Source organism: Pelophylax lessonae (genome assembly GCF_965119305.1).
Source record: "Pelophylax lessonae genome assembly, chromosome: 4".
NCBI classification, from domain to species: domain Eukaryota; kingdom Metazoa; phylum Chordata; class Amphibia; order Anura; family Ranidae; genus Pelophylax; species Pelophylax lessonae.
In genome coordinates, this window is record NC_138771.1 from 146,690,946 (window position 1) to 146,716,818 (window position 25,873).

At 45.1% G+C, this 25,873-nt stretch overlaps 1 protein-coding gene across 1 annotated transcript in view; it reads right to left on the reverse strand.

Moving 5' to 3' along the window:
- The window catches only part of DENND6B (DENN domain containing 6B), a 92,891-nt gene extending 70,982 nt beyond the window's left edge, over positions 1-21,909 (reverse strand). Inside the window, exons 1-4 of the mRNA XM_082254951.1 lie at positions 21,718-21,909; positions 21,509-21,547; positions 11,094-11,136; positions 7,397-7,506 (exon numbers count right to left, since the gene is read on the reverse strand). Coding sequence (XP_082111077.1) covers positions 7,397-7,506; positions 11,094-11,136; positions 21,509-21,547; positions 21,718-21,867 — 342 coding nt within the window. The 5' untranslated portion in view covers positions 21,868-21,909. The remainder of the gene's footprint in view (positions 1-7,396; positions 7,507-11,093; positions 11,137-21,508; positions 21,548-21,717) is intronic.
- Between the last annotated feature and the right edge of the window lie 3,964 nt (positions 21,910-25,873).

The following is a 25,873-nucleotide window of genomic DNA, read 5'->3' on the forward strand; positions in this document are numbered from 1 at the left end:
TTGGTGACAACCAGGGATTCCCGCTCTTTGGAGGGATTCCCAAAATCAAAATAGAAAGTAAAGGGAAAGCTCCCAAAAGGGACACAGATGGGAACAAAACAAAAAAAACTGACAGGGGTTGTAACCCTCCCTTATGCTGGCTATACACAAACAGAATTTCGGCCGTTTGCAGACTGAACATTTATTCATCGTTCAAAAGCGAATTGCCCACTAACTGATAGAATAAATTAGTTTATATGATCATTTTTATGATCCATCGACATTAGCCGGGCCCATGGTCGAAATAGTAGGTAAAGTTGGGTTCAGTAACGGCACAAATGTCGGACGATCTTTCCGAAAACTACCAGTTTCGGCCGAAATTCTGTACGTCTTTGACCAGCATTACTCTATCAAACAAAAAAAAAAAAACGTTAAGTACAGGGGCTGGCCAAAAATATGGAAACACTACCTGATTTGCAGGTGTGAAAGGGATGACATGTTTCGCGTTTAAAGAGGAAGTGATGTAACATTAATTTGCTTCCACTGTGAGATGAGACACCTAGCTAACAGGTGCGAAGTCTCACTTTCGTCATTCACTGCTATTAATACGGAGTCATGTCAGAGCTTAGAGGGGAAATTGTTAGTGCCCCCTTAGCTGGTGCCTCTGTGACTGAAGTTGCCAATTTATTTGCAGTGTCGCGAGGTACGGTATCACAAGTTTTAATGGCATATACAGTTTCCGAGAAAACGCCGTCTGATGAGCTAAAACGGGGTCGACATGGTCAACTGACCGAAACAGACAAAAAGGACATTGCTCAGGATTGTGACCAGGATTTTTGCATGAAGAGTGGTATCAGATTCCATTATCTACCATCCAATACTTATATTTGTCAATTCCCAGGAGAATTCAGGCCGTCTTGGATGCCAAAGACGGCCCAACACCATATTATGTAACATTTTCGTTTTTTGGGTTTTGGTTGATCCTTATCTACCTATTGGATAGTATGGGGTTTGCCACCGTCCCTGTCGTAATCGTTTTGGGGTTAGGTACCTCAGGCCTAAGGGTTGGGGGGACTTTATGGGCAAGGTGTGAAGAGTAATGAAAAATACAAATAATAATAAAAATGAGATTTTGTTTACTGTATGAAAAACATATATACAGTACACAGTAGTAAAGGTGAGGGGTTGTAGACCCCTGAGTGAAGAGGGTGATAAAGATAATGAAAGAGTGACAGATGTGAAGATTGTGACTTGGTAAAATAGGAAGCTTCTCTATTGGGTTTAGAGAGTTTTCCTCTTTTTGCGTCCCAACGCGTTTCGGCTCGATCCTGGAGCCTTTTTCAAGGGTATAAGTCACACTTGTTTCTGAAATAATCATATGAATAATCTTAGTTACAGTTTGGTGAATACCATTGATTGAAATGTCAAACAGTGGTATCTCCAAAAAACATTAGTACATACATTTGTTTTGCCGTAAGCGGAGATGATGTTCCCTCAAGAAACAACGAGAGCGTGAGCCTTGTAACCTGCAAAGTATTGAGTGAGTTCAGGTAAACCGTATTTGTCTCGAAGGGTGCTGTATGTATTAAGGGGTATAACTTACTGGCTGTGTCGTGGGTCTTTGGAGGCCCCTAAATTGCCGAATGGAACGTCAAAGAGTCCCATCCAAGTGATGCTCTGGTGTCTTGCTGGGTTCTACTCCGGATTGGAGTTGTGTGTCCAGTCAGGAGAGATCTATGTATAAATTAAATTGGTTGGGTTTGGATTGTTGAGTTTAGGGTATGAATGTTTAAAGTGGTTTAAAAGTACGTATGTAATACAACCAACGTATCTGACCCTTTCTTGGCTGGTACCTTGTGGGTTTCTTTGTTACGTTGAATTCGAGCATCTATTCCAATGCCTGTTTGAGCCTTAGGGTTGTATGCCCCGGTCGGTTCCTAGTTGTACAAATACATATATATAATATATATAGAAGATATATATAAAACAACGGTGGATCCGTGTGTCTGGTTATGCTTTTTTATGTGGCCATATGTGGCCCTATGTGTGACTATGTGTCGACCACTTCTTGGATTCGTATGTTTTTGCACATATGGCGGTGCGTCCTTCTAAAGATTCAATCCTCAATATGGCGACTTGAGTCGCTAAGGATGATGCGGTTTCTGTTTGGTGACCAACGGGGGTATGTGTAATTACTTCACTGGGAACCATATGTGTATATTATAAAGCTGACCATTTTACAGGCAGGGATGTATAAGTAGCTTAGAGGTATATAGAAATGGTGGGCGACCAAGGCGACCGATCGTGTCAGGGAATGGGAGCATCTCAGAAGGTATAAGTGAAGTAATCGACGCCTATTTGCGCCCATATGTGACAAGCCTTACGTCCTATGTAAGAGATACCATGCATTTGTTACAAATTTTGGAGGACCTAACAATTCCCGACAATTCGATACTCATTACAGTGGACGTAGAAGCCCTGTATAACAACATCCCACATGACAGAGGAATAGCAACCATCAGTAAAATATTGAGAGAACAAAGCCTAGAAGACACAAACTTTAACAACTTCATCATCAATATGCTTGAATACATCCTGAGAAGAAACTATTTCACATTCGATGGCACACACTACCTGCAAGTGTGTGGAGTAGCGATGGGTACGAGCTGCGCACCCAGCTATGCGAATCTCTACCTAGGAACCTGGGAACAGGAATTCCTGATGGAGGACCGAAATAGACCGTACACAGACCCCATATTAATGTGGCAAAGATTTATAGACGACATATTGATCGTATGGACAGGACCGGAAGAATCCATCCCAGATCTGAGACGAACACTTAACGACAACAACTTTAACATGTTCTTTACATTAATTACAGCAAAGAAAGGATCCCGTTCCTCGACACGTGGATCTATAAAGAAAAAGATGGAACATTAAAAACTACACTATACCGGAAAGATACTGCGGGAAATTCTATCCTGCATGCGACCAGCTTTCATCCGACTCCTTTAAAACAAGCGATTCCATACAGTCAATTTCTAAGGATCAGACGAAATTGCTCCAATCAGGACGACTTCAAAAAGGAAGCGGATGCGCTAACCAACAGATTGATGGAGAGAGGATACACTAAGACCTCTCTTAGGAAGGCGTATAATAAAGTGGTGAAAAAAGACAGAAGAGAAATCCTATTTAACCACTTAAGCCCCGGAGGATTTGGCTGCTAAACGACCAGAGGGTATTTTGCGATTCGGCACTGCGTGACTTTAACGGACAATTGCGCGGTCGTGCGACGCTGTACCTAAACGAATTTGGTGTCCTTTTTTTCCCACAAACAGAGCTTTCTTTTGGCGGTATTTGATCACCTGTGCGATTTTTTGATCACGCGCTATAAACAAAAAAAGAGCGTAAATTTTTCAAAAATAGCAATATTTTTCCCTTTTTTTTATATGAAATTCCCCCCAAAAAAAATGTAAAAATCAAAATTTTTTAATATTTTCGGGCAATTTGTTTTATGCTACCTATGTTTGGTAAAAAAAAAAAATCGCAAAAAGCGTATTTTGATTGGTTTGCGCAAAAGTTATTGCGTTTACTAACAAAGGGAAAGATTTTTGTCATTTTTGTTGTTTTTTTTTTTAACGCGTAATGGCGGCGATCTGCGATTTTTTTTGCGGTACTGCGACATTGCGGCGGACAGATCGGACCCTTGACTGACATTTTTGACACTTTTGGGGTTACCAGTGACATTACTACAGTAATCAGTGCTATATATATGCACTGTTACTGTAAAAATACACTGGTAGTGAAGGGGTTAACTTTATTTGAGAGGGAGGGGCTGTGTGTGTCCCTAGGGGCGTGATTCTAACTGTGATTGGCTGTGGCTTCAACTGTATGCAGAGTGATCAATGGATCTACATAGTAGATCCATGTGATCATCTCTCATACAGAGAGGAGAATGACAGGCAGCTTGTTTACACAAGCTGCCTGACTTTCTCCCTCTCCCCCGCCGATCGCAGAGTGGCCGGCGGCGATCGGGTCCGCCGGTCACACGCGCGGGGGGGTCCGTGACCACGCGGGAGCGCGCCTCCGGCGGCGCGCGCTCGCTCCCTAAACCCTCACAGGCGAGCGACGTAGACCTACGTCACTTTGCCTGTGAGGGGCTGACCGCCGCCGTAGATAGTCGTGCGGCGGTCGGCAAGTGGTTAAGAAAAAGAACAAGGGCCCAGAACCAAAAGAACAGAAGACCAGACTCGTCATGAGGTATACTAATGAACATAAAAAAATAAGGAATATCCTAAAGAAGCACTGGGCCATCCTCAACGAGGATCCAACGGTAAAAAGATTCATCACCGAGAATCCACCAATCACATACAGGAAAGCAGGAGCAATCATAAATGACCTAATCAGAAGCGAATTTCGCGAAGGGAATCGGAAGGACCCGTGCAAAGCAAAGGGGACCTACCCATGTGGAACATGCGAAAACTGCAGAGTAATAAAAAAGTGTATTAAAACCACCCTACCGAACGGAGAGCTCTTTGAGCCTAAGCATTATGCGAATTGCCATACCAGGGGCATCGTCTACTTAATGAGATGCGACTGCAACGCCTTCTACGTAGGCAAAACAAAGCAGGAGTTTGGGAAAAGAGTAAGCCAACACATGAATAGCATGGAGCTATGCAACTTTTACCTACCCCTAGGACGTCACGTGGCATACAAACATGCCCATAGAATGCCAAACGTATCTTTTATGGCACTAGAAAGGGTACATATCCCTAGTAGGGGGGGTGACTGGAACAAGACCCTACTACAACTTGAAATGAGGTGGATCCAACGCCTCAAGGCCACCACACCTCCAGGACTAAATGAATCGGAGAGCTACAGACCCTTCCTAGAAGGCTTCTCCTCTGGGAAAACGGACTGAGACAACTGCGTCACAGATTCATTAGAAACCTCTGCCACGTTTCTATCGTTTTATATGACTTCTGGATTCTTTTTCTTTTTCCATTTTGACTTTTTGAATTTCTCGATCGTTGATTTTCTGATCGATGTTCTGATTCTTCGATCTTGGATTGCGATTTCTCCTTGACCTCCCCCTCGGCTTAAATCCCTCTACACAAAGCCCCATACCTTTGGGCGGTACGCCAACGAAGGTTGGGTAAACCCGGCATGTAATCGCAATGGGGGAGTGGCCCGTTATGCATCAACCATGCCTCCACTATCAAGACCAGACCCGGTCACCCAATATTAGATGACCAAATTGCCTATACTAGGCTTCCTCCCTTCCTCTCGTTTCTTCTTTTTTCCCCCCCTCCAAACCCCCCCCCCCCCCCAGAGGTCTAATCAAGCCAGGAATAGGCATTCCCGATGTCTAATCCGTTTAGAACCCGGGCCACCATCCCGGGCCATATTCTTCTCCCAGGACACCTGTCACTCCATTGACATCCAGGTGTCAAATTATATACTGCTGTTAATACTAGCTGTTTACTAGATTACTAACATAGATTACATGAGTTCACTCCAGCATTGATTATTTACATGCCAGCATTTCTGTATTGTCCATTTTAATTTAATGTGAGCCACAATGCGGATACATGTTTACCCCCAACAAACACCCGACACGGCAAGCCCCTGCTGCTGCCAATCAGGCCAGCAGGGGCACATAGAAGCGATGAGGCTCTTGTCACCACGCCCCCTCCCACATCCACGGGAGCACGCCCAACCGTGTCGGCAGCCGCCAGCTGATATCCCGGATGACGTAGGCGAGGGTGCGCGCACGCGCCCCACAGCCAGGCGTCAGCTGAAGGGAATCAGCGGGAGGAACGTGCGGCGCGATCTGCGCACGCGCGTCCTCTTTAAAAGGCCGGGGAGCATCGGGTCCTCTCACTCTCACTCAGCCAGAGAGGAGAGAGGTCCTGAAAGAGCCAGTGCAGACCTGCACACCGGAACAAGCATCCCTGCTACCAAAAACGTGAGTCACTGGCCTGAATATGCCAGCATTTCAATCTTAAATACTGTTAAAGGAGCCCTAACAATGATACTGGTTATTCCACCCCCATTATGATTGATTATCACCTAACCCCTCACTTACCACACCATTTCTATATACCTCTAAGCTACTTATACATCCCTGCCTGTAAAATGGTCAGCTTTATAATATACACATATGGTTCCCAGTGAAGTAATTACACATACCCCCGTTGGTCACCAAACAGAAACCGCATCATCCTTAGCGACTCAAGTCGCCCTATTGAGGATTGAATCTTTAGAAGGACGCACCGCCATATGTGCAAAAACATACGAATCCAAGAAGTGGTCGACACATAGCCACACATAGGGCCACATAAAAAAGCATAACCAGACACACGGATCCACCGTTGTTTTATATATATCTTCTATATATATTATATATATGTATTTGTACAACTAGGAACCGACCGGGGCATACAACCCTAAGGCTCAAACAGGCATTGGAATAGATGCTCGAATTCAACGTAACAAAGAAACCCACAAGGTACCAGCCAAGAAAGGGTCAGATACGTTGGTTGTATTACATACGTACTTTTAAACCACTTTAAACATTCATACCCTAAACTCAACAATCCAAACCCAACCAATTTAATTTATACATAGATCTCTCCTGACTGGACACACAACTCCAATCCGGAGTAGAACCCAGCAAGACACCAGAGCATCACTTGGATGGGACTCTTTGACGTTCCATTCGGCAATTTAGGGGCCTCCAAAGACCCACGACACAGCCAGTAAGTTATACCCCTTAATACACACAGCACCCTTCAAGACAAATACGGTTTACCTGAACTCACTCAATACTTTGCAGGTTACAAGGCTCACGCTCTCGTTGTTTCTTGAGGGAACATCATCTCCGCTTACGGCAAAACAAATGTATGTACTAATGTTTTTTGGAGTTACCACTGTTTGACATTTCAATCAATGGTATTCACCAAACTGTAACTAAGATTATTCATATGATTATTTCAGAAACAAGTGTGACTTATACCCTTGAAAAAGGCTCCAGGATCGAGCCGAAACGCGTTGGGACGCAAAAAGAGGAAAACTCTCTAAACCCAATAGAGAAGCTTCCTATTTTACCAAGTCACAATCTTCACATCTGTCACTCTTTCATTATCTTTATCACCCTCTTCACTCAGGGGTCTACAACCCCTCACCTTTACTACTGTGTACTGTATATATAATGTTTTTCATACAGTAAACAAAATCTCATTTTTATTATTATTTGTATTTTTCATTACTCTTCACACCTTGCCCATAAAGTCCCCCCAACCCTTAGGCCTGAGGTACCTAACCCCAAAACATTTTCATTCTTTTGCAATACTTTTTTCCATAATTTTGTAGATCTACTTTAATGTTTTCAACAGTACACTGTATTTGAACTCACCTGTAACGTAACAGGAGCTTCTCTATTGTACTTTTCATCGTCTTGAAATAGGCTTCTCTGCCCTGCAGAGCGCCTCATTCGAAAAGTGAACTGTGTGTCACCCAGACATCCTTCAAAACAAAGAAGAAATATTAGATGCTTAAGAATTGCATTTGGTATGCGAATTAGAATGTTTGGCATCTCCCTAAATCTAGGTCTGGACCCGGCCTGGATTTAGGAAAAGTAGGATTATCCGCACAATACTGCATGCAGATAAATATAGGACAATCCTTAATATCATGACAAATTTAATACATGCAAAAAGACCTGATCCAGTAAAAAACGAACAGACTATCTTGTGTAAAAGTAGCTAATATATACAGCTGACCCTATGTACAGACATAATCACAAACCAAACAAAGAATCAAGGTTTTTCATGCATATATACCATTATTTACTATTACTTATTACTTTCACATTAATTTGTAAAAAAAAAAAAAAACACTTTAACACTTAATGATGCAAAGTCAGTTGAACATCTTAAGGCCTGTATGTTTCTAGCTTTGGATTTTGGAAATATTAATTAAAAATAAATGTCTTCGCCTCTGTGTGTTTGCAGCTGCATATTAATGCGCTTCAAATAAACTTTAAATCATTCAATTAATCTTGCCTGTAATGAAGTATTCCCCTCATTGTGATCCTGGAGAAATCTTCACTACAGAGATGCCTGTCCTCTTCGTGTATCTGAACTTCTGGCACTGCAATGATTGACAGCTTTGGGTCTTCAGGCAGAACAAATGGTCTTACGCTGACACATCCCCATTCACCATCATTGATTACACTGCTTCTAACAGAATCTAAATGTGGAAGAGTCTGATCAGTCACACGATTCTATCCCCCCATTCGCAGATACTGTTAGAAGCAGTATAATCAATAAATATGATCAAAATACCTTTTATCAATGTAGGAGGAGGAAAGAGGAGGTGTGTCCCTGTTGGATCATCTATATTGCTGTTCTGCCTGAAGACCCTAAGCCAGTGATGGCAAACCTTGGCACCCCAGATATTTTGGAACTACATTTCCCATGATGCTCATGCACTCTGCAGTGTAGCGGAGGATCATGGGAAATGTAGGTCCAAAACATTTGGGGTGCCAAGGTTCGCCATCACTGCCCTAAACTGTGGAGAATAATTCCAGGTATGAGTATTTTCAGCATAGTCACATTGGTCCAACTTAGACTAATGTAACTATGTGTATACCATTCCGGAAAGATTCCTGCAGCTGCTGGCCGGGGTAACGTGAGAATTACCTACCCCGTGAGAATTACCTACCCGTCGTCACTTCCTGCCAGGAACAGCTGAGCAGCGCAGCAGTGCGCATGCTCAGAGCCCCGGATACCTAATGGAAGAACAGAGGAGCTTACTAGTGCGCATGCGCACTAGTATGAAACGATCACGGTGTACCGTGAGAAAAACCTACCGACGCGGCGCTTACATAAAACAGCTGTGCTGAAATAGGAGTGATCTCCGCTCCTGTCCCGGTCACTTCCCTGCTCTCGGCAAGTAAATATAAAAGCGGCTTTCGGCTCCGTGATTTATGTTTTCATACAGCCGCCGCCGCTTTTATATTTACTATCCGAGAGCAGGGAAGTGACAGTGACAGGAGCGGAGATCACTCCTATTTCAGCACAGCTGTTTTAATGTACCCGCTGCATTACATACAGTGCCGAGTACCGGAAGTGACGAGGGGTAGGTTTTTCTCACGGGTAGGTAATTCTCACGGAACACCGGCATAGTGACAGGGTATAAAATCTCAGGAAGGACGTCAAACAATGATAAGCCTGTTTACTTTATTAAAATGGCTGACATACTGTACTTATGTATTAGCTGTTCTTCTGCATTGTAAATACAAAAAGGTTGCCCACTAGACACAGGCGCCATTTAGAGAATGCTTGGCCATCCCTGAATGATTGTAAAGCGTTCTTATTGGACAAGGTGCAGAACCTGACATCACTGTCCCACCTCTTCACCTAATCCAATCAGATATCAGAGAAAATGCAAAGCATTACTTAACCGGTTGCCGACTGCGCACAGTATATTTACTGCAGCAGTCAGCCCCGGCCAGGCAGAGTGGCGTAGATCTACGTCACTCGCCTGTCACTGGAATCGGAGCCAATAGCGGGCGAGCGCGCACCCGCTGAGGCATGCGCCCGCCTCGGCTCGTTCAGGGAGGAGTGTGGGCGTGTGACCGGCAGACCCGATGTCCGCCGGTCACTCGCCGATCGTCGGTACAGCGGGAGAAAGGCAGAGCGGCTTATGTAAACAAGCCGCCTGTCATTCTCCCCTGTGTAAAAATGAAGATCAGACGGTTCTACTATGTAGAACCGTTGATCTTTGTTTTTACACCAATAGCCATGTCCCACTACAGTTAGAAGCACGCCCTTAGGACACACTTAACCCCTCCCTGTCCAATACAGTTAGCCCCTTCCCTGCCAGTGTAATTTTTGCAGTAACAGTGCATATATATAGCACTGATTACTGCAGTAATGTCACTGTTACCCCCAAAAGTGTCAAAAATGTCAGTCAAGGGTCCGATCTGTTCGCCGCAATGTCGCAGTACTGCAAAAAAAAAAAAAAAACGCAGATCGCCGCCATTACTCGTTAAGAAAAAAAAAAACACCAAAAGTGACAAAAATCTTTCCCTTTGTTAGTAAACGCGATAACTTTTGCGCAAACCAATCAAAATACGCTTTTTGCGATTTTTTTTTACCAAACATAGGTAGCATAAAACAATTTGGCCGAAAATGTTAAAAAAATTTTGATTTTTACATTTTTTTGGGGGGAATTTCATATAAAAAAAAGTGAAAAATATTGTTATTTTTGCAAAAATTACGCTTTTTTTGTTTATAGCGCATGATCAAAAAAAAAAAAAAAAAAAAAAAATCGCACAGGTGATCAAATACCACCAAAAGAAAGCTCTGTTTGTGGGAAAAAAAGGACGTGAAATTTGTTTAGGTACAGCGTTGCACGACCGCGCAATTGTCCGTTAAAGTCACACAGTAAAAAAAAAAAAAAAAAAAAATCGCAAAAAACCCCCTGGTCAGGAAGGGGGTAAAATCTTCCGGGGCTTAAGTGGTTAAACGAGGCGGCCTGTGCTGAGCAGCCGACCTCCTGTATTCACAATGCAGAACATCCACTAAACACGGGACCTGGAAGCAAGTGGAGATCACTGAAGTAATGGTGTCCACTTCAGTGATTTCCATCTTCCAGGAGAATCAGCCAGGCATGGTATATCCATAGTTACATTGGTCCAAGCTGGAATTATTCTTTAACCATTGCAGTTCAGAGACAGGGAGATGACAGGCATCCCTGCAGTGAAGATTTCTCCAGGATCCAGCTGCCTACACAACACGGGACACACTTCATTACAAGTGAGTGGTGTGACTAAAGCTGTAGAAATTTTTAAAGCTAAACTTCAGCTTTATAGACAAGAGGGTTTGGATGGCCCTGCCCATAAGAGCTAGCAATATAAAAGCCTTTTGGCTATATTTATCATACTTTGAACCTATAGCTCACAATGTCACCTGTGCAAAAAAAAAAATGTATACTGTATATGTGGTTCAAAACAAAAACTTTATAGTACCCATAAAAAAAAAAAAAAAAAAAAAAAAAACAACCTCTGCAATGCTAAAATGTTCCTTTAGATATTCTCTGCCTACCTGAATAGGAGTCTGGAAAAGACAGGTAGCAAATACTAGTTTTCTGCAAGGAAGGAAACAAAGCAGAAAGAAACAGAAAGCGTGAGATTCTAATCATGCAGGACAGAACAGAGAGATACCTGGCCAATAAAGCATTTACTACTCACTAGAAGGAAAGAAAAACTTCCCGTTTACGGTGTTATTTCTGGTAAATAAAAATTAGAGGGACTAGCCTCCTCTGCATTATTTTTTTAATCCCCTCTTAACCTCACTATACAGGTTACAATCTGATTGTGCAAGCTCTTTTAGATCAATAAATATGCAGAGTTGGAGGCTGCCTAACTGCATACAAACTGATTGGATATCATAGGTTGGTTCTCATATTACATTTTGCTTGGTAAATCTAGAGTTGTACAAAGATTGTACCGTTTTGTACTGCTGGTTCACTGGGTTACCCTTAAAATAAATCTTCACATGTCCACCGAATTCAGCGCTGTCATGCTGTAGTGTAATTAAACCATTGAACAAGAGTTGTCGCACCATATGTTGATTGCTTACCATAGAGAGACAACCCAGCCCCCCCCCCCCCCCACCCGCCAGGCATGACATTGTGCACCTGCAGTTTCTGTAGATTACCCTGAAGCCTCCAGGGATATATGACACATATATACACATACATATATATATATATATATATATATATATATATATATATATACACACATACATACATACACATATACGCACGCACAGTATCTCACAAAAGTAAGTACACCCTCACACATTTTTGTAAATATTTTATTATTATCTTTTCATGTGACAAAACTGAAGAAATGGCACTTTGCTACAATGTAAAGTAGTGAGTGTACAGCTTTTAAAACAGTGTATATTTGCTGTCCCCTCAAAATAACAACACACAGCCATTAATGTCTAAGCCGCTGGCAACAAAAATGAGTACACCCCTAAGTGAAAATGTCAAAATTGGGCCCAAAGTGTCAATATTTTGTGTGGCCACCATTATTTTCCAGCACTGCCTTAACCCTCTTGGGCGTGGAGTTCACCAGAGCTTCACAGGTTGCCACTGGAGTCCTTTTCCACTCCATGACGACATCAGAGCTTTGCGCTCCTCCACCTGCCCCACAGACGCTCAATAGGGTTTAGGTCTGGAGACATGCTTGGCCAGTCCATCACCTGTACCCTCAGCTTCTTTAGCAAGGCAGTGGTTGTCTTGGAGATTTGTTTGGGGCCGTTCTCATGTTGGAATACTGCCCTGCGGCCCAGTCCCTGAAGGGAGGGGGATCATGCTCTGCTTCAGTATGTCACAGTACATGTTGGCATTCATGGTACCCTCAATGAACTGTAGCTCCCCAGTTCCGGCAGCATTCATGCAGCCCCAGACCATGACACTCCCACCACCATGCTTGATTGTAGACAAGACACACTTTTACTCATCACCTGATTGCTGCCACACACGCTTGAAACCATCTGAACCAAATACGTTTATCTTGGCCTCATCAGACCACAGGACATGATTCCAGTAATCCATGTCCTTAGTCTGCTTGTCTTCAGCAAAACTGTTTGTGGGCTTTCTTGTGCATCATCTTTTGAAGAGGCTTCCTTCTGGGACGACAGCCATGCAGGCCAATGTAATGCGGTGTGCGGCGTATGGGCTGAGCACTGACAGGCTGACCCCCCAACCCTTCAACCTCTGCAGCAATGCTGGCAGCACTCATACGTCTATTTCCCAAAGACAACCTCTGGATATGACGCTGAGCACGTGCACTCAACTCCTTTGGTCGATTATGGCGAGGCCTGTTCTGAGTGGAACCTGTCTTGTTAAACCGCTGTATGGTCTTGGCCAGGGCCGGTGCAAGGATTTTTGACACCCTAGGCTAAACCTAATTTTGCCGCCCCTTGGCTCCTCCCCCTTGGTCCCTCCCCATTGGCACCGCCCCCATTGGCTCCACCTCCTTTGCCCTGCACATGTATACCCCACCTTTTTAATGACAGCTACCATTTTGAATACAACGCTTTGCTAGACCAGCTAATTTTAAAATAGTTTATTTTAATTGTAAACATTTTCTCATATGCAAAACATGCTATGCCCGGGCTCTGTGCTATGCCCGGGCTCTGTGGTACGCTGTGGATATCCCTGCGGGGCTGAGGGCGGTAGTGTCAAAGCTCAGCTGTTCAAGACTGTGAGAATGGAGCCACTATTTCCTCCGTAATACCGGCTCACAGGCGGAGTGATATCAAGTGCACTCTGCCTGTGAGAGGAGGAGACATACAGAGGAAGCACACGGCTGCAGTAGAGAGCAGAGCCATGTGCTTTCTCTGTATGGCTCCTCCTCCCACAGGCACTTGATATCACTCTGCCTGTGAGCGGAACCTAAATAGTGGCTCCGTTCTCAGTCCTGACAGCTGGGCTTGTCTCTGACGCTGCTGTCCTCAGCCCTGCTGGGATATCGCCCTGCGCTCGCGGGTGTCCATGAGTGCAGGGCGAAATGCGGGAGACTCCCACAACTTGCAGGAGACTTGAGATGTCTGCAATACCTGGGAACACAGTAAATTTGCATAAATCATATTCATTCATTTGTGATCTGGCGCAGGGTGGAGATCGCTTGTGATTGTCAGAAGTGTGTTTCCCTTGGTTTTGGAAATGTTCACTAAATAAACCTAAAGCTGGTCATGCACTGATTGAAATCCCTGAGTGGGTGCTGAGTGAATAAAGAAATAATTTAGATTTTTTTTTTATTCAGTGCTGGTTCACACTATTGCGATGACAGACATCACATGTGATTCAGATCGCACTGCTCCTAAAATCACATGCGATGTCTGTGTGGTGCAAATTCAGCCATACAGTTTGTATGGCTGAATTTGCATCTGAATCGAATTGAACACGCACAGGACCCTTTTTTTGGTCCGCAGCAGAATTGGATTGCATGATGGTTCACACCAGTGCAATCCAATTCATGTGTGAACTTTCAGATCGCACTGCGATATGACCTGGGGGTGTCGTTAACTTTGAATTGACACCCCCAGCGTATCGCATATGGCAGTGTGAATTGTCTGTGCTGCAGATGCGATGCAGGAACACGCAGTAGATTCGCAGTGTTCTCGCATTGCAATAGTGTGACCAGCACCAAGTCTGCAGACTGCAGGCTGAACAAAAAAAATCTTTAAGTACTATATGGCCAGCTTTACTGAAATTAGATGTCTAAGGCTCCGTTTCCACTATTGCGGCTACAAAGTCGCGCTACTTCTAACGCAACTTTGTAGTGTGACTTGTTTGCGGCTACTTCTGGGGACTTCAGTGCAACTTCCTTCTATTATGAGGGACAAATCGCACTAAAGTCGGTCCAAAAGTAGTGCAAAAACCTTTTTACAAGTTGCTGCGACTCAAGTCGCAGCAGTTAGAATGGTCCTAATTCAAATTAATGGGTTTTGACTTGTTGTGCGACTTGACATGTGTCAAGTCGCACTACAAGTCGCAATAGTGGAAACGGAGCCTAACTTAATAGGAGTCAGAATTAGAAATAACCACCTTAACACCCTCCTCTTCCCCCCCCCCACCCCCAGAAAACCAGCATATTGTATGTAGAAAACATGTTTAAATTATGATTCTAAGAGTTGAGTCCTCCAGCCAGGCTCCAGCATACACCTTCAATCCTTTCTTGCTTTGGTTTCTCCTCCGTGGTTAAGTTGCTGCCCTCCATAGCATAGATTGGATTCCACACTCCATGCTTCCTCTCTGCCTGTTCTTCCCAGACCCCCACGCTGGCTGCAGTGACACGCCCACTCCCTCTGATATGTGAAGTGATTTCACTCCACAGCTTAGCACAGGACAGGAGAAGAGGGCGGACCTACGGGAGCCGAGGCTGACTGTTTACATCTGGAGGGAGGAGGGGGAGGAGGGGGAGGAGGGGGGTGAGACTCCGTGACAGAGACAGGCTGTCACAGACATCCTACTGAAAAAAGTCAGCTCACAGTACTCGGTGACTTGCGAGTTACCGATCACAGTCTGTCAGTGTCAGTGTCAGTGATAGATTATGTAGTACAGAGACCAGAGCGGCTCGCTGCTGCACAGCACAGGGGAGAGGGAGGGAGAGACTGAGAAGGGGAATTGAAACTAGCGGCCGACGCCGCCCTATGCGGCAGTGCGCTCTAGGCGGCTGCCTAACTTGCCTAGTGGTAGCGCCGGCCCTGATCTTGGCCACTGTGCTGCAGCTCAGTTTCAGGGTCTTGGCAATCTTCTTATAGCCTAGGCCATCTTTATGTAGAGCAACAATTCTTTTTTTCAGATACTCAGAGAGTTCTTTGCCATGAGGTGCAATGTTGAACTTCCAGTGACCAGTAAGAGAGTGAACGTTATAACACCAAATTTGACACACCTGCTCCCCATTCACACCCGAGACCTTGTAACATTAAAGAGTCACATGACACCGGGGAGGGAAAATGGCTAATTGGGCCCAATTTGGACATTTTTACTTATGGGTATACCCACTTTTGTTGCCAGCGGCTTAGACATTAATGGCTGTTATACAAGCTGTACACCCACTACTTTACTAACTGCACTGCTGCGAACTATGCTATTGGAAACCATATAAACTCTTCAAAGAAAAAAAATGCACTATCCCTTTAAATGAAGCTTAAAAAAAAACATACCTCTCCTCCAAAAGTCTGACACCCACAAGGTCCCTCGCTGGCATCCGAGTGCCTGGTCTTCGGCCATCTTGCCCCCCTTTTATCATCATTCTTTTCCCCTTTCCCTATTCCTTTAAACAGCCACATTTTTTGGATGATGTGGTATACATTTATTCATACTATATATATTTCCCTTATTGTATCCCTAGATGGTATCCTAAAATTTGACAAGCACGATTGTTCTTATTCCAATAAAACAACCAGTCCCTGTACTTCTGAGTACATTGGACTGGATAGGTCAGTAAGCTTTTATGGTACTCTATTGCAGCCTTATGGTTGGTGGTGGTCTCTGCTTTGTGATTAATATTTACACAACAAACCCCCCCCCTTTCCTTTATAGGGTGTTGCATTTTACAATGTTTTTTTTCTCTTTATACTTCGGGAGTCCCCACATCTGTCTTTGCCCCACTATGCATGGGACCTCAAACACAGCTTGAAGATATATTTTTCACTCTTATTTCTGTAATGTATATGTATACTGTATATACATTGTGAGTATTTTTTTCTAAACGGTTTTTGTCCTGTTATACATATATTTATTGATATATTTTTATTCATTTAGAAAATGCGAAGTAAAATAAGCTCCTGAAGAAGCGTGATATCGCAAAACATGTTGAGCTTTCATCTTTAATATATTGTACTCCAACTCTACAGCAAGATACAACTATGGTTTGTTATTATATCAGCCCTAACATGGCGGTCAGAGCTGGATATATTTGTGCTGTTGATATGTAATTGTATCATGTCTATACAGTCGGGTCCATAAATATTGGGACATCGGCACAATTCTAATCTTCTTGGCTCTATACACCACCACAATGGATTTGAAATGAAACAAACAAGATGTGCTTTAACTGCAGAATTTCAGTTTTAATTTGAGGGTATTTACATCCAAATCAGGTGAAAGGTGTAGGAATTACAACAGTTTGTATATATGCCTCCCACTTTTTAAGGGACCAAAAGTAATGGGACAGATTAACAATCATAAATCAAACTTTCACTTTTTAATACTTTGTTGCAAATCCTTTGCAGTCAATTACAGCCTGAAGTCTGGAACGCATAGACATCACCAGACGCTGGGTTTCATCCCTGGGGATGCTCTGCCAGGCCTCTACTGCAACTGTCTTCAGTTCCTGCTTGTTCTTGGGGCATTTTCCCTTTAGTTTTGTCTTCAGCAAGTGAAATGCATGCTCAATCGGATTCAGGTTTGGTGATTGACTTGGCCATTGCATAACATTCCACTTCTTTCCCTTAAAAAAAACTCTTTGGTTGCTTTCGCAGTATGCTTCGGGTCATTGTCCATCTGCACTGTGAATCGCCGTCTGATTGAGTTCTGAAGCATTTGGCTGAATATGAGCAGATATTGCCCGAACCACTTCAGAATTCATCCTGCTGCTTTTGTCAGCAGTCACATCATCAATAAATACAAGAGAACAAGTTCTATAGGCAGCCATACATGCCCACGCCATGACACAACCACCACCATGCTTCACTGATGAGGTGGTATGCTTTGGATCATGAGCAGTTCCTTTCCTTCTCCATACTCTTCTCTTCCCATCACTCTGGTACAAGTTGATCTTGGTCTCATCTGTCCATAGGATGTTGTTCCAGAACTGTGAAGGCTTTTTTAGATGTTGTTTGAAAAACTCTAATCTGGCCTTCCTGTTTTTGAAGCCCCATACACACACGCAGATCGTCGTCATACAAATGTTCGTCTTTTCTCCCCGGGATGTCGGCGTCTGTTGAAAAGTGCAAAGACAGCACAAGGACAGCACAAGAATTTTGTCCGCAGACTTCAGCTGACTGCAGAAGTGATGTCATGTAATGGTTAACTTTCCCTGTGTTTTTTATTTTCTGAGCATGCCCAGTCTTGCAAATCTGCGGTCTGTCGGCTGATTTCTGTACTGACAGGCGAACAATCGTCCGTTCTGGTGTCTGCAGACAAAAATTTTCATGTTTGCAAGAAAGACTCTTGTCCGCAGATTGTGTGCAGACATCTGTCGGAGGCACCATACTAACACGCATACAATCGGCAGATCTTTCGTCCGCCGACGTTTGTATGACGACGATCTGCGTGTGTGTACGGGCCTTTAGGCTCACCAATGGTTTACATCTTGTGGTGAACCCTCTGTATTCACTCTGGTGAAGTCTTCTCTTGATTGTTGACTTTGACACACATACACCTACCTCCTGGAGAGTGTTCTTGATCTGGCCAACTGTTTTGAAGGGTGTTTTCTTCACGAGGAAAATAATTCTTCGGTCATCCACCACAGTTGTTTTTCGTGGTCTTCTGGTGTTGCTGAGCTCATCGGTGCGTTCTTTCTTTTTAAGGATGTTCCATACAGTTGATTTGGCCACACCTAATGTTTTTGCTATGTCTCTGATGGATTTGTTTTGTTTTTTTCAGCCTAATGATGGCTTGCTTCACTGATAGTGACAGCTTTTTGGATCTCATATTGAGAGTTGACAGCAACAGATTCCAAATGCAAATAGCACACTTGAAATGAACTCTGGACCTTTTATCTGCTCTTTGTAAATGGGATAATGAGGGAAAAACACACACCTGACCATGGAACAGCTGAGCAGCCAATTGTCCCATTACTTTGGGTACCTTAAAAAGTGGGAGGCACATATACAAACACTTGTAATTCCTACACCTTTCACCTGATTTGGATGTAAATACCCTCAAATTAAAGCTGAAAGTCTGCAGTTAAAGCACATCTTGTTTGTTTCATTTCAAATCCATTGTGGTGGTGTGATAGAGCCAAAAAGATTACAATTGTGTCAATGTCCCAATATTTATGGACTTGACTGCATGTGTTTTATATAAAATTGTCACTAATAAAAGTTTTTGTTTTTATCATTGATTGATGTCTAGAAAAGTCCATATTTTCATTCTAATTATACAGGTTCTAGTCATCAGGATGTGGCACCAGTTACTACCATTCATACACCCACAGCGCCATTCTGTGGTGGTTTAATTGCCAATCTATTTATCATCCTGTTTGGCTGGCGAGGGATGATGCAACTCCCACAAATACGCAGGTAGTCAGACCCAGCACAAGTACCGAAATGCAAAGTGAGGTGTACATTTTAACCCCTTCGTGCCTAAGGGTAAAACAGATCTAAATGCCTTAGCCCAATTTTGACATGTGTTAGTAAAACTGTACATATCGCCACAATTACTTTTTGCATCCGGATGACTAATTTTACAGGACAAATTGGGCTTTCATTTGGTGGTAAATAGTAATGAATATCTCCTGACTTTTTTTTTTATTATTATTATCAAAGGAAAACTGGCCCAAAATAGTAAAAAAAAAATAAATAAAACATTTTTTTAAATGTTTTATTTTATTACAGAAAAGATCTGCATTTTTTTTTTTTTAATGTAGATTTTAGGATCATATTATGTGTGGGTCAGAAATGCATGCATAATCGCACGGGATCACGACACGCAGGCAAAACACCCTGCCCTTTAGCCGCCTCATCCCTTTACGAGCCCTTACACACTGAGGCGTTTGAAAACTGCCCATAAAACGCTGGGCACTTTTGCAGCGCTTTTCAGGCACTTTTGAGGTGTTAGCAGTGCGCTTTTTTTTTTTTTTAAGTACGCGTGACTCAAAAACTGTTTCAAGAAACATTTTGGGGCGTTTCCCATTCACTTAATCACTTGCCGCCTGCCCTATAGCGGATTGACGGCGGCAAAGTGGTTGTATTATCCTGACTGGCCGTCATATGATGTCCTGCAGGATTCAGCGGGGCACGCAGAGTGGCAATCGGTGCTGCGGTGTGTCACTCTGACACACCGCATCTCCGATCTTGGTAAAGAGTATATTGACATAGGCTCTTTACCATGTGACCAGCTGTGTCCAATCACAGCTGGTCACATAGTAAATAGGAAGAGCCATTGATCGGCTTTCTTAGTTCGTGCCCGACAGGCACGAGTAGAGGAGAGCTGATCTGCGGGTCTCCTGACGGGGGGTGGGGGGGGGGCCTGTGCTGGTAATTAGAGCATTGATTACCAGTGCAGACCCTTGGGGGATGCCACCAGGGATTGCCCACCCATGGCCACCAGGGATGGCGCTCAGGGACCCTTTCAGTGCCCTCCCCATCAGAGCTGCCCATCACCTCCCCATCAGAGCTGCCCATCATTGCAAGCTATCAGTGCCACCCACCAGTGCCGCTTATCAGTGCCACCTATCAGTGCCCATCAGTAATGCATATTAGTGCCACCCCATCAGTGGGCCTCATCAGTGCAGGGAAAAATGTATCTATTTACAAAATTTTATAACAAACAAAAAACAATTTTTTTTTTCAAAACTTTTCGGCTTTTTTGTATTTGTGTAGCAAAAAAGAAAAAAACCTTGCAGGGATCAAATACCACCAAAAGAAAGCTCTATTTGTGGGAAAAAAATTACATAAATTTGGTTTAGGTACAGTGTTGCATGACCGCGCAATTGTCATTCAAAATGCAACAGCGCTAAAAGCTGAAAATTGGCCTGGGCAGGAAGGGGGTGAAAGTGCCCAGTATTGAAGTGGTTAAATAGAGAGGGGCGTTTTTGAGGTGCTTTTTTTTTTTAGCTCTCTAAAGACACTGCTTGCAGAATTCTTTTCACCACTTCGCCCCAGTGTGAAAGCATTCATTGACATTGATTTAATGGGAATAGGTTTTCGTGAGTGTTTTTAGGTGCTTTTTTTTTGTGCCAAAGCACTTCAAAAGCTACTCAGGCCCTGTTCACACCTGAGCATTTTTCAGCTTGTAAATGCCCATTTCTGAAGTCTCAAAACACCCAAAAAGCAAAATCCCTTTAATTTTAATGACCCCTGTTCACAAATGAGCTTTTTGACGCCTGAAGCTCAAAAAAGTACATGAGCTTCTTTTTTGGCAGATTACAGGTGCTAGATGTCAATGCCTGCCTCCAAACACCTGCAAAAAATGCTCGAAAAAACACCCGAAAAACGATACGCTTAGGTGTGAATGGAGCCTTAATGTGAAAGGGCTCTTAACCAGAACACGTATTAATTACACAGGTTCTGTGACCGATAAGTTGGTAATTAAACTCACTTGGTGCCTTATCAGCAATAAATTAGCCTCAGAACCTGTGTAACTATTATGTGGTCCATCCTGACATGCAATTTGACATGTCACATCGCAGTCAACTGCCAGCAATGGCACCGTCCAAATTGGTGCGACGCCGCACAGATTTCCAAAAGTAGTTAACATACTACTTTTGGCGACTTCAGGGGGGGCGATTTCAATAGCCATCTGTGCAGGAATCCGCACAGATATCTGTGAATTTGTCCTTGAAGTCGGACTGAAAATGCCGGTTTGAAATTGTGCAAATTCAGCCAAACTCGCATGATTTTAAACTGGCCTCGGTGTGAACCTGGGCTAAAGGGAGAGGCGGCAACTCTATGTTTAGCAGACGTGCACAGGTGGCAATCATTTGTGATGGCACCCACACACGGTATATTTTTTCCAACGAGAAATGCAAAAACGCACCGTTCTGTGCAGCGTGTTTTCAGAAAAGGGTGCGGGGCTCGTTTCCCTTGGTTACTGTGAAATGAATAGGCTGCTGTACCCGCGACGTGTACACACACTCACACACGTGAGAACCTGGGCTTAGTTTGTACAATGAACAAGTAATAGGAGGATGGAGAGCCCCCCCCCATGCTGAGGTGATGACAAGGCTGCATGGTTACTGGGGGTGATATGGGGGAGCACAAGTTACCTCTTTCTCTGTGATCCGGCTGTTATGGGGGTACACCAGCTGTAAAGGAGAGAAGACAGAGAGTTATTGTAGAGGGGACAGTTTTCTATGATAAGGATTGCTGACCCTCCCCTCCATCCCCCCCCCCCCTGTGTGTGAGGATCTCTCCTCCTCCGGCCCAGTCTCTCTCCTCAGCCTGCCTCTCCTATACAATGGCAGCCTGTTCTTACCTCCATCGCCTGACCCAGCTCCAGGTCGAAGGTGACCACACACACCCCGTCAAGCCAGGCTGAGAAGCACTCCCATGGCAGGCGGCCGCCTCTAGGGCTCTTCGGCTCCTCCATCTCTCTCCCCTTCCCAGCCCACTCACTGCCCAGCATCCTCCCGGGTTACCATAGACACTGGATCCGCCCTGTGTCTGCGCACTAGCATTCCGCTCTGCACCGCTAGGTGGCGCTCTTGTCACACAGGTGCTGATACCATTAAGACGAGCAGAGCTCATGCTAGTGGTGGGCGCTGCTTGTAGAGGGAGTATACAGGGGAGTCCGAGTAGGGCAGGGAAGAAACCCTGGACAGATTTCTGTTCTTCAAAGGAGGCTTGTTTCAGTAATAACTGTCTGCGAGGGTACTTCATTCACCTTATAGCAGAACTCACTCATAACAACTTGATAACAATATTGTTAGCAAGCAACATACATTCCACATTAACCACTTCTGGACCGGGCCTAATTCTGACACCTGTTTACAAGTTAAAATATTTTTTTTTCTAGAAAATGACACACACACACACACATATATATATATATATATATATATATATATATATAGATATATATATATATCTATATATATATATATATATATACAGTGCTTTAAGTGGCCCAAAAAAGGTGCCGGTACTCTATTATTGCCTATAAATTTTGTCCTCCCCCCCCACCCCACATCAGGGTCCCCACAGAGCACCCCCCCCCCCCCCTGGCCTGGGCTGGGACTCCGAAGCAGGGGGACTCACTGGTGGTGACTGGTTTGGCTCTGGAGTGGGAAATATTCTTGGGGGGGGGGGGGCAATTGAGGGCGCAGATGTCCAAAATGAGTGTACTGGTATGCTAAGGGGCACGGAGAGGTGGCGGTATGCTCAAGAGACATATTTGGAAGTGGCGGTACTGAGTACCAGTGCATACCGGCCCACTTAAAGCACTGTATATATATATATATATATTTTAGCAGAGATCCTAGAGAATAAAATGGAGGAGATCGTTGCAATATTTTTTATCACACTGTATTTGCGCAGCCGTCTTACAAACAAATTTTTAAAAAAAAAAATACACTTTTTTGAATTAAAAAATAAGAAAACAGTTAAGTTAGCCCAATTTTTTTCTATAATGTGAAAGGTAAATGTTAAATAGAGTAAATAGATACCCAACATGTCATGCTTCAAAATTGCGCATGCTCATGGAATGGCTACAAACATTGGTACCTAACGTTACAGAGGAGGTCTAGGGCTCTAATTATTGCTCTCGCTCTAATGATCGCGGCATACCTCACATGTGTAGTTTGAACACCGTTTACATATGTGTATACGTTCGCTTCTGCGTGAAAGCTAACGGAAGGGGAGCTTTAATTTTTTTTTTATCTTTAATTTTTTTATTTTTACACTGTTTTTTTAAAAAAACATTTTTGATCACTTTTATTCCTATTACAAGGAATGTAAACATCCCTTGTAATAGAAATAAGTATGACAGGATCTCTTTAATGTGAGATGTGGGATAAAAAAGAAGATCAAAAAATGGGCTCTTTAAATCCGTTGCTAGAAAGCGACGTATGACGTTACTCTGGTCCTCCAAGGCCATAGAGTCCAGTGAGGGCCATCTTGCCCTCACTCGACTTCCTGCCTGAGGGGACAGCGGACTGGATCGTTTTCCCTGCTACCGACGGGTCCGGTAAGCGGGGAAAACGACCGGGAAGCAACGGGAGGGGGGTACCTCTCTCCCGCCGCCCATAAAGTTGATCCCGCTGCGAATCCGCCTCTGTGACCACCCTTATGTTAAAGCAGACCGCCCACTGTTAAAAAAAAAAACGTGGTTATGGCAGTTATCTGCTGCCATAACCTTGGTATTTAACATCAAAGTACCAGCGTAAATACACGGTGGGTGATACGTAAGTGGTTAAAGCTGAGTTCCACCCACATGACCTGTGTAATTTTCAGCTTTGCATTTGCTCCCAGGAGATGAGTGGCATCAATCCCAGGAGTCAATGGGCTATGGCAGGGTTTCCCAATTAATTTTTGGAACCCTTTGACATGGTATAGCAAAAATTTGGAACCCTGATAAAAAAAAATGTGTGCCGTAGAGTAGCGCGACGGGGCAGGGCAAACCTTTCAATGAGCAGAGTGTAATGTTCTCTTTTGCTGGCAAATTATTTTTATATCTGGTTTTATATCTGGAAAGCACTGCTCCCTTCACATCCTGCCTCCCCCCCCCCCCCACACACACACAGCACTGCCCCCTTCACATCCCCACACAGCACTGTCTCCCTTCACATCCCCCCACAGCATTGTTTCCCTTCACATCCCCCCACAGCACTGTCTCCCTTCACCCCCCCCCCCACACACACAGCACTGTCTCCCTTCACATCCCCCCCCCCCGAAAGCACTGTCCCTTTTACATCCCCCCCCCTCCCACAGCACTGTCTCCCTTCACAATCTCTCCCCCTCACACACACAGCACTGTCTCCCTTCACATTCCCCCCAAAGCACTGTCCCCTTCACATCCCCCCACAGCATTGTCTCCCTTCACACCCCCCCACAGCACTGCCCCTTCCCATCCCCCCACAGCACTGTCTCCCTTCACTTACCCCCACAGCACTGCCCCTTCACATACCCCCCACAGCACTGTCTCCCTTCACATCCCCCCACAGCATTGTCTCCCTTCACCCCCCCCCCACAGTACTGTCTCCCTTCACACCCCCCTCCCACAACACTGTCCCCTTCACAACCCACCCCAGCACTGCCCCCTTCACATCCCCCCACAACAATGCCCCCTTCGCATCCCCCCCACACAACACTGCCCCCTTCACATCCCCCCACAGCACTGCCCCCTTCACACCCCCGCCCACAACACTGTCCCCTCCTCACATATTACCCCCAAAGCAATGCCCCTTTCACATCCCCCCCACAGCACTGACCCTTTCACATCCCCCCAGCACTGCCCCCTTCACATTCCCCCCACAACACTGTCCCCTCCTCACATATTACCCCCAAAGCACTGCCCCTTTCACATCCCCCCCACAGCACTGACCCTTTCACATCCCCCCCACAACACTGCCCCGCCCTCACATATCACCCCCAAGCACTGCCCCCTTCACAATCCCCCCCAACACTGCCCCCTTCGCATCCCCCCACACCCCCCCCAGCACTGCCCCCTTCACATCCCCCCCACAACACTGTCCCCCCCCTCACATATCACCCCCAAATCACTGCCCCTTTCACATCCCCCCCAACAGCACTGCCCCCTTCACATCCCCCCCACAGAACTCCCCTTTTCACATCACCCCCCCCCCCCCCACACACACACAGCACTGCCCCCTTCACATCCCCACACAGCACTGTCTCCCTTCACATCCCCCCACAGCATTGTTTCCCTTCACATCCCCCCACAGCACTGTCTCCCTTCACCCCCCCCCCCCCACACACACACAGCACTGTCTCCCTTCACATCCCCCCCCCGAAAGCACTGTCCCTTTTACATCCCCCCCCCTCCCACAGCACTGTCTCCCTTCACAATCTCTCCCCCTCACACACACAGCACTGTCTCCCTTCACATTCCCCCCAAAGCACTGTCCCCTTCACATCCCCCCACAGCATTGTCTCCCTTCACACCCCCCCACAGCACTGCCCCTTCCCATCCCCCCACAGCACTGTCTCCCTTCACTTACCCCCACAGCACTGCCCCTTCACATACCCCCCACAGCACTGTCTCCCTTCACATCCCCCCACAGCATTGTCTCCCTTCACCCCCCCCCCACAGTACTGTCTCCCTTCACACCCCCCTCCCACAACACTGTCCCCTTCACAACCCACCCCAGCACTGCCCCCTTCACATCCCCCCACAACAATGCCCCCTTCGCATCCCCCCCACACAACACTGCCCCCTTCACATCCCCCCACAGCACTGCCCCCTTCACACCCCCGCCCACAACACTGTCCCCTCCTCACATATTACCCCCAAAGCAATGCCCCTTTCACATCCCCCCCACAGCACTGACCCTTTCACATCCCCCCAGCACTGCCCCCTTCACATTCCCCCCACAACACTGTCCCCTCCTCACATATTACCCCCAAAGCACTGCCCCTTTCACATCCCCCCCACAGCACTGACCCTTTCACAT